A 17,965-nucleotide genomic window follows, 5' to 3' on the forward strand; every position below is an offset into this window, starting at 1 on the left:
AAATATAAATAGTGTATACTTCTTCAGTTGTACACAATAGAGATACTGTATGTAATGAATCAAACTGCATTTGACTACAACTCAGATACCATATATAATGAAAAGTCAATATCTGTCAAACCCATGAATTAAATGTTAAGGCTTTCAGCAATATACTTAAGTGTGTAAGGATTATAGGGTTAGAAGAGATGTTAAGGTGAACACACACATTAGGACACTATTCATTATAATGTAAAATCACTGCTAAATAGAGATGCAGATTAAAGACTTAATCATCTTTTACTTCCATTTTTTCCTTTTAAAAACTTTTTTTTTTTTTTAATTGCATGTAAATTATGAAGTGCTTTATAACCACCACCAAGAATCCTGAGGTTCTCAAACTAATCAGAATCCAGTGAAGGACTAGGGATAATTAGTCTTGCTAAAGTACTGCAGTCATGGAAACTCAGAGGCAGTATCACTGTGAGGAATCCTTTTGTTTAGCTTTGTAGCACCAACAGAACAGCGAAGGACTTAGCAATAATTAATTCATTGTCAGTAATTGGTATCAGTCTCAAGATTCTGTGAAATATGAGATCTCTCACTTCTACCCCATGTATATTCAATGCTATCTACACATATGCTAATGAAATCCAAACAATTCAAGTGGAGGAAGACAGACAGGGAAAACTGATGACTAATTATACATTTGGGAACTGGAGGGTGAGATTTCAATTGAATTCGTAGCCACACTTACCCAGTCTCTAACAAACTTTCACAAGACAGAGAGGAGAAAAAAAAGCAGCAGAAAAGGGGAAAGATAGAGGTGACATGGCACATGTAAAATTATGTGAATACTGCAAAAGTAAAAGACAAAGAAAGAAGGATGTATTCAAGTAAAAGGGAGAAAAATAACACATTCACACCTTTATCTGCCAATGCTACTCAAAATAGAAAAACAAGAATGAATAAAACCTTCGAAACAGAGTGACCTTTAGTTGATATGAGATTTAAAAGGGAAATCATTTATGATGTGCACAGGGACTTAATAGCAATTAATGATAATTTAGGATTCATTCTTCCCAATGCAGGGTTCCAACTGCTTTTAAGATAATGAGTTTCCAGGGTATTTTCAGCACCTACCTCCTGCCCCAGGTCCACGGCACACAGCTTGGCTGACTGGGCCTTGGCATCCACCATGACGTTGAACATGGTGCAGATGGACTGCGGCACACGGAAGTCTGTGGCCCGGCTGCTCCTCTGAAGCTTGGCCTCGAATGCAGCCCGTGTCCTTTAGAGAAGGAAAAATATATATATGGCCATGGCCAGAATTTTTGAAATACTGAGGTCATGAGTCCAATCCCCCGAAACCTCCCTAAATATATGAAACATAAAATGTTCATTTATACTTAAATTTCTGTTTTACACACATAAAGCTCTAAATACTCCTTCAAAGCCTTCCCAAGAAACCAAACTGTTGTGAAGACACATAATTACAGCAGTCTGTAAGTCCCACCAAGGCTGTTTTGAGATAGCCACAGCCCTGTGAGCTTAAAAAAGACCACCTTTATAATCAAAAGAAACCAACTCAACATTTGCCAGACTGCCAAGTGTTATATGTATCTGGAAAGACACTGCAGTGGTAAACCACAATTTATTACTCAAAAAAGTAAAACATACCAGTCTTGCTCACTTCCAAAGTATGTGCACTCACTACTTCTTTGGAAGGCTACTTATTTTTACCAGTTGTATTAGTGTTCCTGTGAATCCACCAAATGTGCCAGTTGCATCTGTCTTACTTACCCTCCAAAACTCATATTAAATATTAACTAGTATAAGCCAATAGTGCCTCGATATTTCTTTACAGCTTGTTGACAAATAGTTAATGTTGTTGTTGACAGACAGTTAATGTTGGAAACCTAGTTTACAAAAATTCATGTAACTGCAAGAATATTCAATTACTCACTGCTGTTGGCTTGCAATCAGACCCATATACATACAGTTAAGCGCTGTCTTACCGTTTTACACAGGATTCAATCATGTCACTGGACATCAGCTTCAGTCGGGTCTCCAAATGCTTGCCAAACTCCTCCTCTGGCCAGTGGAGATCTCTGATGAAGGTCTGTAGAGCGTCCAGCTTCCAGAAGAGATCCTCAGATGTCCCTGAACCATTACTGTAGGACATCAAGTCAACATTTAGCAGTTTGAAGACAAGAACTTTGAAAAGGAGAAGACAATAGTGTTCCACTCTAGGTTGTAGATCAAATGTTTCAATAGCTACTTTGAGTTCATGAACGAAATTAGGTGACTATAATGACTATCTGGCAGATTGTCCTTCACTTTTAAATTTAAACTACTGAGATGGCACTTATATGATAATAAGGAATGCCACTTTGTAATATTTTTGTGAAAGAGGCAATACAAAACTTTTCATTTGAAACCACATGACAGAGATGCCCTTATATCAAGAGATATGAAAATACACACCACAGTCATCAGTGGTTTCCTTGTAGATTCTTTCAAAGCATGTACAGCTCTAATTGACAAAAATGAGTAGAGGGTTCCTATTTGTTATTTGTGGGTTAACAGGCTCTCCTGTGGCCAAAGACGCTGTTTACCTTTGAACCTTGGACCATCTAACTTTCATTCTACGAGTATTTCCTTATATTTACTTATGTAATAAAACATGTTTTTTTTTTTTAAATAATGTGCAGGATGGACCTTTACACAGTGTACCATGAACAGTGTGTAGACCGTATGCGTGTCAACGTAGTCTGCTCCGAGGGGAAGCAGGATCCACGCTAATATTGTTATACACACTGCACTGAGTGAGTAAAGGTGAAAATTTATGCATGTTCCATCCTGTCATTTACACACCAAGCAATATTGGTGGGTAAGACTGTGTGAATGTGGGTGCAAGATACACATCTTTGTACTGTGTGTGTGCACCGTACTGACACAGAGCAGACAGGACAAAGCAAAGAATTATGTTTGTATATCTCAGTTACAGATAATAAAAACAGGAACAAAAGGAAAGACAGTAAATGGCTTGCCTTCTTCTTTAGTGAATAGATTCAGGGTTCCCACTCATTAAAAAAAAAAAAAAATCTATGTATTTTCAAATCCAAGAGGTATATTGGTGAAAGACTCTCTAATGTGCTGTGAAATTGTGTCATCTGCCAGTAAATTATCCAACTCATTCATTTCCAGGATGTTTAAACTTTTATGCAATTTTGTCATTTTGCAAGATTTTTTGTGACACTGAAACAACAGATTTTCCAAGATGTGTGGGAACCCTCAGTTTATTGCTTTAAACTAGAAAAAGGGGACACACGTTTGGGTAAAGAGGAGGTCTGCTAGGACCAGGAGTAACACTGCAGCTGCAGGTATCTCGATCCAGTGCCAGCAGACTGAACCACAATGCAGGGCTGGGGTGCTACAACATCAGGTAACTGGGGGAGAGGTGTAGGAATAGAAAGATATGATAGAAAGATGCAAGTTCATAACCAGGACACAAGTTACCACTGATGTCATATCTCTATTTTTTTTTTTAACATTTACAGGTGTGGATTCATTTCTAGTAACCAGGTAGTATGACCAGATGCATAATGCAAAGGTCCTGTACATTTATTTTCAATTGTTTTTGATAATTTGCATGAATGTGGAGATCCAAATCCTCTACAGTGAGGCTGGTGGCCTTTCTGAAATTAGAGAAGTTTTGGAAAAGATTTCTTAGCCTGGCACTGTGAAGCATAATCTGTTGTGTGCCTTGTAAAAGTGATATTATCAGAGGCTAATGTCAATACACCTCTGAAGCCTGTAGTTCATTTATTCATTCATTATCTATATCACTTATACGTTAAGGGTTGCCCGGGGGTGGAGGGTCTATCCCAGCTGACATTGGGTGAGAGGGCCTACATATATAGACAACCATTCACAGTCTCATTCACACCTATGGGAAATTTAGAGTCACCAGTTAACCTAATGTGTATCTCTTTGGACTGTGGGAGGAAGCTGGAGTACCTGGAGAGAACACGCAAATACCACACAGAAAAGCCCTGGGTTCGAGCCCTGGTCCGAACCTTCTTGCTGTGAGGTGACAGTGCTAACCACTGCACTGCTGTGCCACCCACTGTTGTAGTTGTTGCCTAATAATCTCATTGGCAGAAATTTGGAGGTATACAAGAATTACACTATATGATATTTTAAAGAGAGATGCAACTTAATTAGTAACCTAATACACGCATATTTATATAAGGTCATCAGATCAACAATTTAACCTGTTCAGTCCTTCGGTTTAAGACCAAATAGCCCCAAAACTAATGATTTTCCCACCAGCCTCAGTTATGCTGGTGTATTTCATCAATTAGCAGATGTTACTTTGAGTATATTAGCATGCTGATGTTAGAATTTAGCTAAAAACACTGCCTAAGTACAGCCTTGCAGAGCTGCTAGCAGCTGACACTTAATCTTGTTTTTATCTGTAAAAGACTTTTCTACGCAGAACAGATTTAGAATAGAGTCTATCTATGGTATAAATTAACAAGATGATAAATTGAGTAAATACGAAATAGACAATTATGTGTCTACAAATAATCAAAGAGTAAAAGCACACTTGTTAGTCATTTTTGTAAGTACCACTTCTTATCCATGAAAAAAGAACCACACAGATCATACATTATATCCTCAGTGTTATGTCAGTGTTCCTTGTTATGCTTTTGCATCTTTCCAGTCCATATAAAAACACATGTGAGTGAAACTATCGGGATTCCATTTCCAAGTTACTGCCTCCTCCATCCATCCACACACAACATGTTGTGATGTTGGTATGAACATGACTTTGAGCCTGTATGAAACCCCAATAATGAAAAGAGACTACCGCATCTACATACGTTTTTGGAGTTCTTTTGGATAGCCAGTCTTACATCTGCCATCCAAGTTGTTATCTTTTCTTTTGTAAGTGAATTAAAATTAAAATGCAGCTCTCATTTTATTATTATTATTTTTTTTTTTTTACAATGAAACCTTCAGGGCTGATATTTTTGAATGTGTATCCACAAGATCCCAGATGAGGGAATAGGGATGGATGTGCTGCAGTGACAGCGTCACACTCTGTGGGATGCTGCAGTGTATGAAGGCGCTTTTACACCTTTGATCCCTGTTGTTGGTGCAGACAACGTTTCGCTTAAGTTCTTAAAGTGCTATAGACGATGTGTCAAGTGTATATTAAGACATGCAGAGTGCTTTTAATGATAATACTAACTTTCAATCATTTAAAAAGCCTGATTTATGAATTTAAATTATTACATATATTTATTACAAAACAAAGACACTTTGAATATTTTACTGAACACTAGTAGTACTGTGCAGTATTTCTCATTATTAGTCTATTTTTCAAAATAAGAAAAAATGTTTGGGATGTAGAAATGTTAGAGGTAATTTTGCTTTGGGGTCATTCGACTTCCATGCCACATTCATATCAAGGACATGTGTGCATGTCTCAGGCTGGACAATGCAGATACACACTCTGAGTCATGATTAGCTGCCATCCAGTGGGGTGGAGAAAAGCTGGGCATCTGTGGGAGGTTAACACTTGGCACTGTTATATTTGATACTTTGGGCATTTGGAGGTTGACATTGGGCAGAGTGCTTGTTATACTTCTGTGAAGACAAACAGAATAACAGAAAACAGAAGACAGAGATTCTATGTCAAAGCTGATGCAGGTGAGTTGTGAAAAACAAAGTGAGGATGAATTAAAGTTACAGTTTAATTCAAGATGATTTTTGCTGTGCACCCATTGGCATTATTTGGTCTGTCAAACACGAGTGGAACAGTCAGCTGGTCCAGTGTAGACAGGATGCAAGATGAATGCTTGCATGGTGTTAGTAAATACCTAGACCTGTACTTTTATTCACCTTTTCTGAAGCTTTCAGTTTGGAAGTTGTCAGTAGCATTAATTAACAGTGAAAGTCTTGTTTAATTTCCTGCTAGTATAACATGGTAGAGCAAATCCTTACTGAAAATACTGCACTTGTAATTGCAATTGTAGATAGAGTATACAGTATATTACAGCACTAGTGTCTTGTAAGGAACTGAAGCACAGTAGTGGGCTAGGAGGTAATTTGGGGATTAGGGGTATAACAGGGTACCATACAAAAGTCTGTATGTTTGATAAATGGAGGAAAATACATTTTGAAAACAATTGTGAAAAAAAAACTTAATTATTATGGCACAAACATGGAACAGTGCTGTTGAAATGAGCATACTGACTCTGGAGATCTGAACATATGGCACACGATATGTTAAGCTGTGGCAGATGCAGTTTAAAAATACAAATACAGCAGACAAAAGACAGAGAGACTTATATACACTTATAGACTTGTATCTCCTCTGCTTAGAGAGAGAACTCTTCTTGTGCTGATGGACAACGGTTCAGGCTCTCCCATGACCCGTGCCATTGTCCATCTCCTGCTACGCTTTTCAGGACCTGTGGTGGAGTTGAAGGTAATGGAACCACCTGTTGCTATACAGTCAGATACACATGTAAAGACAAGGTAATACCCGCTTTGAGTCTACACAGATGTTCACAAAGCACTTGTGTTTTCACTTTATCTTTGTGTAACCTCACCACTAATATCATTTGTTCACAAACATTTATACAAGACATTCCCACCACAGTTTTTATCTTAGTGCTAATTCAAGATTTTAAGCAGCTTTAGAACCAAACCAGTTCAATGCAGGCACACTTAATAAACCAATAACCAATAAGGACGTAAAACCCAAGCTAAATCTGTACACACATTTGCAAAGGGAAAATGGCTTAAATCCTCCACAACTCTATTGCAGGTGAAGAAGATAAGTAAAAGTAATGCAAATGAAGGCATCCTTACTTGACAGGTTCCCATGATTCCCTCTCAAACCCTCTGTGAATGGACTGAGCAATGGAGGACTCCATCAGGTCCACATATCGCACCACCAGGGGGGCGTACAGGTCCTGCAGGTGCTTGTGGAACTTCCCATTGCACAGGTTATCTGAGGGGAGGGCACAGGAGGGAAGAAATAGGACATGGAAATGACAAAGCACACCTGAGTGTTTAGTGACAGGAGCCCATTTAGTTCAAATGTACAGTCAATAACTTGATCTATTTGTACGTTTTCTAGTGTGTGTTCTTATTTACAGATAAATATTTTCTTCTTGTGCGTCATTCTGTGGGCATGGTGACAAAACCACAGAGATGAAAGGCCTCTCTAACAGATGGGGAGTTTTAACAGTGTTATTCATTCATCTGTCATGTACATCTCACTGAGCCTCGATTTTTACCAGTACAGATAACCACCATACACAGACAGCTTACATTACACATGCTTTAAACATTTACCATGATCCTAAGGGGCTTTTTATACTTCTATGTGTTCATGTGCGACATGAATAACTGAACAGCCCTGTCCTAGCTGGTGATAATGAATGATGACAGAGGTTGGTGTTTGTTAACACTGGCTCTTCATTAGCAGGTATGACACAGCATATTCAGTTTTCAATTTCTCTAAACAAAAGGCCGGAGTCTCAGGGTATTTCTAAATTCAACTCGTCACACACAATTGCCCCAGTCTCCGCCGGCTCCCAACTGGTAAAAAGGCAACACTGACGAAGACCACAGGAGATAAAATGGAGGCCAGTGTGTGCTAATGTGATGCCTCACGGCTCCATGCAGTGTGTCTGCTTTTCCTCTCCCTCTCCCTCTTTGTTTTTCTCTCCCCCTCTGAGCATGTGTGTGTTTGTGTTTGTGTGTGCTGGCATTGGAGTCAAGGTCGATGATACACAGTAGGTGCAATGTTTGTTGTGCATCCTGATTGCCACTCTCCCAATTAGCCACTTGAGCGGCTGCTGTCCACTTAGATGTGTTGTGTCCAGGAGTGTGTTCCCAGGGCTCACTGTGGCCCAGCTACCACTGCTTTAGACATCATTAACTCCTCGAATGGCAACCCGACTTTGGTGCCTGTCTAGTGCCAAGGCTATTTACTGCTACATAAGTGCACCGCTGTGGGGCAACAGCACAGATGACCTTCTGTGGAAGAGATGTCCCCATGATGTTATGCTTTGCTAAAGTGTACGCTTGTTACGCTGTGTGGGCAGTGGGGGGCTCTGGTGGGTCTTAACTTGGTATTGATGACGGCGTAGTTTGTGATGTCTGAAAGACCCCCTGTTGATACTGTGCTACACAGTAACACTGTGGGCTGTGGCTTTGACTGGTATGATGAGCTCCTATGTTTGTATTTTCACAGTGTTCTTGCAAACAGATTAAAGGGACACTCCACTGATTTTACACATAAAAGTCAGGTTAGTAATCATGGGGAGCATTACTCAATTGAAGAATCTTTTGTATGGCTCTGAGGGAGCTTTGTTAAGACTGAGGAAATATCCCTGATGATGTCATGATATAATCCGACCCCTACTACAGACTAAAAGTCAGTATATCGCAGTCTCTGCTGCTTTGATTTGACTACCCCATATTTATCTAAGTGTAATAGAAAATGCTCTAGAAGAGGAGGAGCCTGAATTTTACCAAGTATACTGCAAAAAAAAAAGTATTCTAACAAATGTACTTGTATATTCCAAAACTTGAAAATCGTGTCAAATTGTTTTGGGAAAATGTCATTTTTAGGAATCAGTAGCAAACAAACAAAAACATAAAAAATTTCAAAGTTAATACGTACACTGTCATATTTATATGCACCATCCTGGTGCCACAATGGATTAATCCACAGCTGAAAAAAGTCTACAGTGTCCAGTTTTCAGGCTGTGAGACAGACTAACATATTGTTGGTGCTGATCTTTGTATTGAATTTAACACTAGCCTTATCTTTTAAAATCGATATAAGTCTAATGGAAGAATCTTTCAGTCAAATCAATACTGAGAAAGAAAATGATTTTATCATATCTCAATGCAGTCTACAGATTTGGAATTTGTTTATCTTAACAAAAACAACTTAAAAGGAATATAAATTCAATTTGTAGCACTCAAGAAAATGTACACAGTCAGTAAGGGTCTGTTTTTTATAGTCACTGTATTGTTGCTAGCATTGAACAAGTTCCTACCCTCTGTTAACTGCTAGCTGGTGTAGCTATGTCCATTGCTATGTCCTTCAATTGCCATTTTCACACAACAGACAATACGTAGCTAATAAGATGGTGGCAAATTTGATGATACTAACAAGTGAGCATAATGAGCTATTTGCAGTCGTCTCTGCTCAGCTGAATGAGTGGACCACGCTCTGAGTTCTCCTTGACTCCCGACTGGCAAACTGAAAAGGGGAAGCATTCCCCAGGGACAATTAGCACCCTGCAGATTGAGTCTGCATTGTGAACAGTGAAGTGTATCCTTTACAGGACCACGGACAGCTCCACCGTGAGCCTGCGGGCAAGTGCGTGCAGTTCATTAGAGAGATGACTGGCCTGCAGCAACCAGCATCAAGACCTGACCATTATCTTCAGTCAGACACTCCAGGTCCTGTTCACACACACACAGACACACACACACGCACGCACAGTTCAGTATGCAAACCACTCCAGGCTGAATGTAGACATCTCATGTTGACAAGAATGATTTCACAGACATTGAGGGATGTTTCAGTGAGAGTGGAGTCTGCAGTCAACAGCAGCTGTAAACCTTCATTAAAAATGATGAATTTGGTGGTTGGTCATAAAATGGTACTGGGTGATACAAATGTTAGAAAAACTTATATGGATATCCTATCAAAAGAGTACAAGACTTGACAACATATTGCCATAAATGGTATATCTACATGCAGTTTCAGCCATATTTGTCAGTCATCTGTCTCATGTGTGCATCTGACAGAACTGATATATTTCAATCAACAATCACAACTGCTGCTATACTTATGCTGTATGTTCATAAATGTGACCTGAAGCTTATTTTAATGGCTAAGGTTTATTTTCTACTGTTTCACACACACACAACTACTAGTGACTGCGAGTTGAGCTCTGAGCACTGCTAAAACACGTGTGACCTACCCTCAATACTATGCCTGAGTACATCCTGTTACGGTTAGTATACATAGTTGCTGCTGATGCTCTGCTAACAGCCAGTGACATCACAGAAACAAAACTACTTCTAACCAATCATTGGAGAGTCTTTTAGGGATGTCCCACACAAATTGGCAAAGCAGGGTTAGACATCACAAGATATTGTTTTGGTATCAAGAGCTGAATGCAAGATAGAAGAGACAGGTACTCCCTCAGCAGAAACGTCATTCAAACGGTCATATTAACATTAAACATATAGAGCTACTGTGGATAAATAAGATAACAAGAGAATGTTAGTGGTGTGGAGATACCGGTGACGTATAGCCTTTGTTGGTCATGCAGTGGACGACATAGTGCAATAGGGCTTGGCTGCTGACAGAAAACAGACTGCTGAGGTACACTGAACAGAAAATCAGTGTTAACAAAGATGGGGAATGCCACAGACTTTAGGGAGTTTTTCCCAAGCGCTCATTGAGGGAGCTGTTGGGTTTCTCTCTGTAATGTTGTACTCTTTTCAGTGGCTTGAGATTTTGAATTGAATTGAATTGAACTTATCGAGTTTATCACCTAAAACAATGGTTTCTAAAAAAGCACTCAGAGTGCAATCACACAGTCTCAAACATCTACAGTTAGACTCATCTCACACAAAGAAACATCCCTATAACAAACCATAATGGTGGTTACGCTTTCTCCAAGGGTTGAAGCCTACTCCAAAAAACAAAAAACAGATATGACACGGATATATGACAATCCTGCTAAGTTTTGAGATTAATGTGCCTCTGAGCTGAGCGCACACACGCACGCATGTGCGCGCACACACACACACACTCAAATGATTTGCATGTGTGTTTGCAGCTAACAGCTATAGATAACATAGCGGCAAATGTACTATGAAACACCCAGCAGACAAAGTTGCACAAATAAGGAGGTGTAAATAATTACGTTCAGTTTTAATGTCTTTTTGTTGATGTTGTTCTTGTAAATGATAAATGTTGCTCAGTTTGTAAAATGTATGTATGTTTTTTTAATCATTATGTAAACTATGAGATTATGTCACAATTTATGTTAACCTGGACAAGTGAATAATGTGGCTTTCCATTTCATTTTACCCTTCATCAGGCCTACAGACCCTAGCATCTGATCTCTTCTTCACTGATTAACACCAACTGCTAGGCACGTTCAGCTACTTCAGTCCTCATACTGACTGTTGAATATATTTTCTTTGAATAGCTCCTCACTCACTGTCCACCCTTAGGAAGTCGTTGAGCAGTTGGAAGAGGGGGAAACTGTCCCAGCTGTCGGGCGGCTGAACTTCAAGAGCTGCATCCATGTCGGCCGAGTAGAGACACAGGAAGGTCTCGGCATGCTCCACCATCAGATCTGACCACCACGCAAAGGCCTTAAGATGGAGAGAAGAAAAGACAGAGAGGAAAGGGAGACAGAATACAGGGAGTAGAAGAAAATCAAGAGATTGAGAGTCAAAGGAAGGAGACAAATTAGACAAAGGGAGGGTACATACTGTGCTTCCCAATGGGCACGTCTTTAAGAATTTACAGTTAACAGTTTGAATCTCATTTACCATAAAGGTAAAAGATCTAACTCTACTTATCTAGTGCAAAGGTTCTTGGCTCTCTTTTCCACTTTTCACCATATGAAATCAAGTTGTTGCCTCAACGACTTCACTGCGTGATCTCCAGGGAAGGATTCTTCACAACTCAAAGCAGAAAAAACAGCGCTTGGGCACGGAAAATCACACGCTTTTCCATTGGCCCACAGAGGAAACAGCAGCAGCTCCTTGACAGGCATCGCAGGGAGCTACTTAAACACTCACCCACAGCTCCTTCAGCGAGTCAATCAGAAAGAAGGAGCTAGGGAGCTGCGCCGTGCTCATATCTCCCCATCAAACAGACGCAGTGAAGTGACTGTTAGGGACCGGGCTACTCTCATGCACATCAGAAACACTCGCTTTTCTCCATGCACCCCCACTCTTGCCAGGTCTCTGAAGAGGGACCCCTGAGGATCCATGGTGTTTGCTCATTCACATTAAGCTATCAACACTGTAATGTGAATGTACCCATGGGCTTACATGGTGGTAGAGGTGGAGGGGGTGGGGGGTGGGAGGGTCATGCACTTGCCATGGGAGCTCTTCGCATTGAATAGTTGGTGTTAAGTAGTTGGCAAGAAGGTACATCCAGTCAGCACCACTCATGTATTCATCATTTTTACATTTGAGACTTTTGCAATAGTGTTGATACTCAAGTCACAGAAAGAAATAAAAGTGAAACTTTAAAGACTATGTCCGGATGTGTTATGAACCTTACCACGTATCTAAAGAACATGTCTAGAAGGAAGTCCTCTTTTAACCCTCTCCTGTCAATATAAATCAATTCACTACAGTGTTCAAATATTTAGAACTTGAATTTGTTTCCTAAGTTGGTCCACCATTTACTAACCCAACCAAAGATGGCAACCAGAAATTACAGCTTACTTGTCACACCTCCAAGAATTTAGCGGGCTGTGCAGCTGTAAAACTGTGAAGAAAATTTTGTTAGCACCTGCCAAATTAAAGCAGATAGCAGATAGGGTCTGTAGGAAAGATTAGTGCAGACGAATTCTGCACAGAAACGCTGCACATTAAATCAGACACAAACTTGTGGTGGTTGAGGAGTTTCACAAACTGGAAGAGTGATTGAGGTAGGATCATGATGTTGTTTGCGTAAAACTTTGTTGTAAATACCAAATGAGAATTCTTAAATGTTCCCTTTGTTGTTATGAAACTGTGACAAATTCATAATATTGGATTGCCCTCAATCTCTTCAATAAACAGACACAGATTTTATGCACATCTGTGTCTAAATAATCTTTTCGGACATTGACACTTCAGAAGAAACAAGACAACAGGTAAATGTGGACTTTTGTGTGGAAACATAATACTCTTCCATGCCCATCTGAACCATTAGTCCTGTGTAGTGTATATTTACGTTTTATAAAAGCTACCAAGAGCCTAGATTTTATTCAATAGCAACATTTTATCGCCATGTCATGTCATTTATGTGTGGGCAGTCAGCCAGCTTCACAAGAAAGACTCACATGCTGTCAAATGAATTGTGAGTCAGAACTATGGAAGCCTGAAGAACCTTTCTGCCATATGCTCTCACTGAGTGACTTTTGATTTTGGTATAAACAGCTTTCATAATACATACATGCTGCCTACTCGTCTGGTTGCCATCTTTGCTAAGGCTGCTATTACTCTCCTGTTGCCATTTTGCTTGGAGATGCCCAATATGAAACTCTTATTATTTATTCACTAACACTAGGTGGAATATCTTTATAGTGGCAGGACAGAATAGTCTTAGGGGATCAAGACATGTCTTTAAAAGGTTTTATTAAACAATCTGCTGCAGTTTGACTCCCCGTTGTTGACAAAACGTATGGTTATTTCAATAAACTGAATGTAGTAATCAGTGTAAAAGTCTTTCAGTTAAACTTGGTGATTACATGAGAGGCACAAAATGGGGCTGGTGAATAGGATGAGCAATAACCAGAATTAGAGCTATGCAAGTGAAAATTAATAAAATCTAATTGCAATGAATTATACTAACCTTGAGCTCTGAATGTGTTTTCATTATGAAATGACCAAAAAAATATTGAAGTAACTCAAAGATTTGCCAGAGTCTAACGCTGGTTAGGCTAGTTTACCAATGTGCTCACATATATATATATATATATATACATATTTTTTATTTTTTTTTTTTTTTTTTTTGCAAGGGGAGTGACTGTGTGATCTCTGATGACACAGAGCATGCCTTGGATTTTCTCCATTGTGTGTGCTGAGGGATCCAATGGAGAGGAATGGGTTTCTTTAAGGGAGAGTAAAGGTGACATAACTCCTGCCCCAAGCTTTCTTACTGGACTTGGTAGAATAAATGACACATGGCTAAACACAAGAAACAAATTTGCATATTCAGGGATGCTTTGGGGTAGAAAACAGGGTACAGAGTTGTACTCTTTGAGACAAAAAGCTAAGCCTTCAACATCAAAAGTCACAACTCTGCACTTTGTTTTCTCAGAGCGTAAGTTAATGAGTTCAACAAATAAAACACATTGCCTAAGTGCTTGTCTCTGTTTCTCATCACCAAAGGCAAAACTGTTGCTAGCTTAGAAGCTAACAAGCACTGTAACAAGCACTTAATTAGCAGTGTTCACAAGCTGAAAGGGATTTTGGGTCATTGTTGAGAAGGGAAACATTAATGATCCTCTACAACAATAGCCAAGTCAGTAAATGCATGCACAGGACTTACAGTAAGGATAGGGTAGGAGACAGGGCATATGGCACTAAGACAATCACATACCTCTTTTCCCTGTTCAAACATTTCCCCGAAAACCAATTAAATCAGTGAAATAAAAAGCAGAGAGGGAATAAGTCAATTTTGTTCTGGTTAAATAAAGAAGTGACAAAAATAATGTGATTTACAGTATATGTCTGTAAATTTCACACCATTCACACTTAAAGGACAGTGAGATTGGATAGATTTAGGAATCTTTAATTCAAGAATAAACCCAAAATGTTTTCTTCATTAGCGCATCTCTTTTGTCTTCATTATTTTTATCCTTATCCTTCAATATCTTTTCATCTTAGAGTTTACCAAATAAACAGAGAAGCAGATCTGCTGTGATATAAGACAGACCTGATTTTTAATTCTCCACTGCTACTACAAACACGCTGTAGAGTGTGTACTTTCTACAAGACATGGTCCACTGTGCAGATAAAATGCAGTATGATGATTCAAAGTAGTAGGTGGTCACTGGTGGGGGGGCTTTGTATTTACCATTTCAAATCTCAATGTATATGAAACTTTGAGACCCCCAGTGAAGAGGAATACAAAACAGCTTGTTCAATTTATCCTCTGAAACTAATCCTGAGATTCCCTGTATGTATTTAATGATTTGAAAAACTGTAGTGGAGACAAAAGTTATATTCAGTGGGACATCTACAAACCCGATGTCTGAAGTCAGTCAATACCCAAAGCACAAACCAATTTCTGTGACTGGTAAATCTGATCTAGCAAATTGTGAAATAACATCTTAAAACACTCCCTATTGCTGACAGTATACTCCACAATAAATGGGATTAGGCATATCTACACTTTTTTCCAACCCAACAAAAATGCAACCAACGTGTAGCACGATTTCATTGCAGTGCACGGACGGGCAAGCTTTTTGTAGGCTTTATTGTCCCTCCTATATCACCTTCAACTGGTCAACAAATGTCAGAAGACTGGTTATATATCATGTTTTCAATTTTGCCATAGAATTTAGCTATTCTAGAAGTGTGTTTACTTTTCTTCTTCCACCATGACTTGCAAGGCCCACCTGGCTTGCAAGCCACAAGTACCAGCCTATACTATACAAAAGCCTAATGTGTTCAGAAAAAGGAAACAAAAAGTTGGCCTGTTGTTTGAACATCATGCCTAGGCAGACGTGAATCGTTTCCCCACAGTCAGTGACAGGGATAAATGTCACCAACAGCTACACCCTCTCTCTATAGCTGGATAATGCTTGCCACTGCCAAAGGACAAAGTTCCAGATTACATTGCATTTGTGATTAACCATTATCAATGTCAATGTCAGGTAGTTCCTATCAACAAGGCAACCAGGCATTATTTAGACTAGATCCAGGTGATAACTTAGTGAATTTCGACTATATCCAGGTTGATAATAAAATATACATTGATTTTAATATGAAAATTGACCACAGAACAGAAATGTTTGGAATCTGAAGTATCACTAATTCAGTGTTGATCACAGCACTGGTGGCCATAGTGTAGGACATCAGCTCTCATATAGATGTGTGGAAGCTGATGGATCTAAGTTATCAGTAGTTGGGATAGCTAGTGGAGGGACAACCCAAACTACTCCTACGTTTTAATTTGCTCCACCTTTTCAGTCTCATTACTACTGGCTTTGCACACACAGTTACTACTCTTTCAGCCAGCCACCAGTCCATACTACCATAAAAGTACAGGCTTGTGTGTGAGTGTGTTTATGTGTGCGAGAGAGAGAGAGAGAGAGAGGGAGAGGAAGACAGAGAGGGGGAGAGAGAGTGTGTAGATGCATGCATATAATGGCACACTAACCTCAGCATGGTGTTCCTCATTCTGCTGAAGGACCTCAATCACCAGCTCGGCCAGGCGAATGGTGTCCTCCAGCTTTTTCGCAGGAGTGACTAACCGCCCTACATTCTCTGGAGCACAAAGGTCAAAGGTTAGCATGGGCAGCCTTCAATCTGATTAGTATCTATTCTGTGTTATACACTGTACGCATGCAACCTAAAGTGTGTATGAACATACCTGGTCTTACACAAAAGTGTGTTTTCTCTGATGCACTATTTATATTGTACAAAATTAACCAACATGCATGTTATCCTGCCTGCTACCAAACACTGGAGCTAAAGGATTAAGTCACTCACAAATTTTGGATATAGCTGTTGCTTCAAAAGTGATCCTTAGTCCAGTCTATAGCCTCAGCCTAAATCACTGGGACAATCTCATGGTTAAATTTAAAATACAAGCATGAAATATCAACTTGGTATAATTAGGACTGGGTATCAGACCTTGATACTTTTTGATATATTTTGGTTGATTTAAATCATAATTGAGTTAAGTGTTTTTTTCTTCAGCATTAAACACATTGCATGTTTTACCCAGTCCTAATCATAGTGTCATTCCAGCTTCACTACATGTTGTTAAAGCATTTCTGATATCAACGCTATCCCCATGAGAAGTTAGGTGGGTAGTAGTAGTGACTGCCTGTGGTATGTAGCAAATGAGTCACGTCTCCGTCACTCTGACTGAACAGTGATGATGTCATCCAGAAACATGGGCATGATGAGGGATGTAAACAACATGTGCATTGAACACTCATCATGCAGTAATGTGGTGGTTATGGTGTGTTGATCTCCACAGTATGTGACTTTTTGGAAGATGAAGTTGCATGTTATTGTGTTTGTATTGTGACTAAATATACAGTGCACTGAAAGTAATTTTGACTTCCACACTATACCTGTAGTATGCTACTTGAGAGGACTGAAATTATACCACAGCCAGAGAATGTACTACTTTCAGATTAGCTGACAGATACCTGGTGGCGTTGACTAAACATGGGTGATTTTAACTCTGCCTAGCATAATTTTTGGCCATGGTATAAGAATGATAATGCACTCCAAGGCTGTCTGATACAGAAGACAATGGCTTCTGATTTAGAAACACCATGACATAAAATAGGGTGCTTCCATTTCATCCATTATTCTCATCTATCAGGACACCATGCTGTACTGTATCATGTCCAATTGAATGACAGGGTTCTAAAAGTTAAACTCATATAATTGGATTGGAGACTGGAACATTTCCCACATGGTGGTCATGAAACATCCAATCATCAAGTTGCAATACTCCTGTTGTGTCCCTGGTGTTAGAGTTTGGTCTTTTTTTTTTCTTTTTTTTTTTTTTTTTTTTAAGAAAAGTGTGGATACATTTAGCACTGTGAATCAATTCCCTTTAGGGTTTTAAATAATAATAGATTAATCCAGGTGTTAAAGTGCGGTGTTGTGTTTCTGTCTGTAGCAGTGACCTGTTATGAGTATGCTACAATTCTCAGTTCTCAGCTCTCTCTGAAATCTTAGCAAACTGTAACCGTTCCACAAACTCAACCTGTGTCTGTTTTCGTTACCATGACAACAACGGTTTAGGTAGGAGGGCTTGACTGACTGGAGAATAGTTCCATAACTCCAAAACCAAACTGATTTAACCCCCAAAACACAATTTCCTCTTCATAAAATGGTAAAACACCCAATGACCATAACACAATTCCATACTATTGTTAGATTTTCCTGGAGATATGTGTTTGAGGGAAATGGAGATTATCTTCAGAATTAAGTTTTG

General features: G+C 39.3%; 1 protein-coding gene across 1 annotated transcript in view; it reads right to left on the reverse strand.

The window, feature by feature from the left end:
- cadpsa (Ca2+-dependent activator protein for secretion a) overlaps positions 1 to 17,965 on the reverse strand; it is a 200,178-nt gene that overhangs the window by 66,638 nt on the left and 115,575 nt on the right. The window contains 1 exon segment of the mRNA XM_051074773.1: positions 16,163 to 16,269. Within this exon segment, the coding sequence (XP_050930730.1) occupies positions 16,163 to 16,269 (107 nt within the window).

Source organism: Lates calcarifer, linkage group LG12 (genome assembly GCF_001640805.2).
Source record: "Lates calcarifer isolate ASB-BC8 linkage group LG12, TLL_Latcal_v3, whole genome shotgun sequence".
Classification (NCBI taxonomy): Eukaryota; Metazoa; Chordata; class Actinopteri; family Centropomidae; genus Lates; species Lates calcarifer.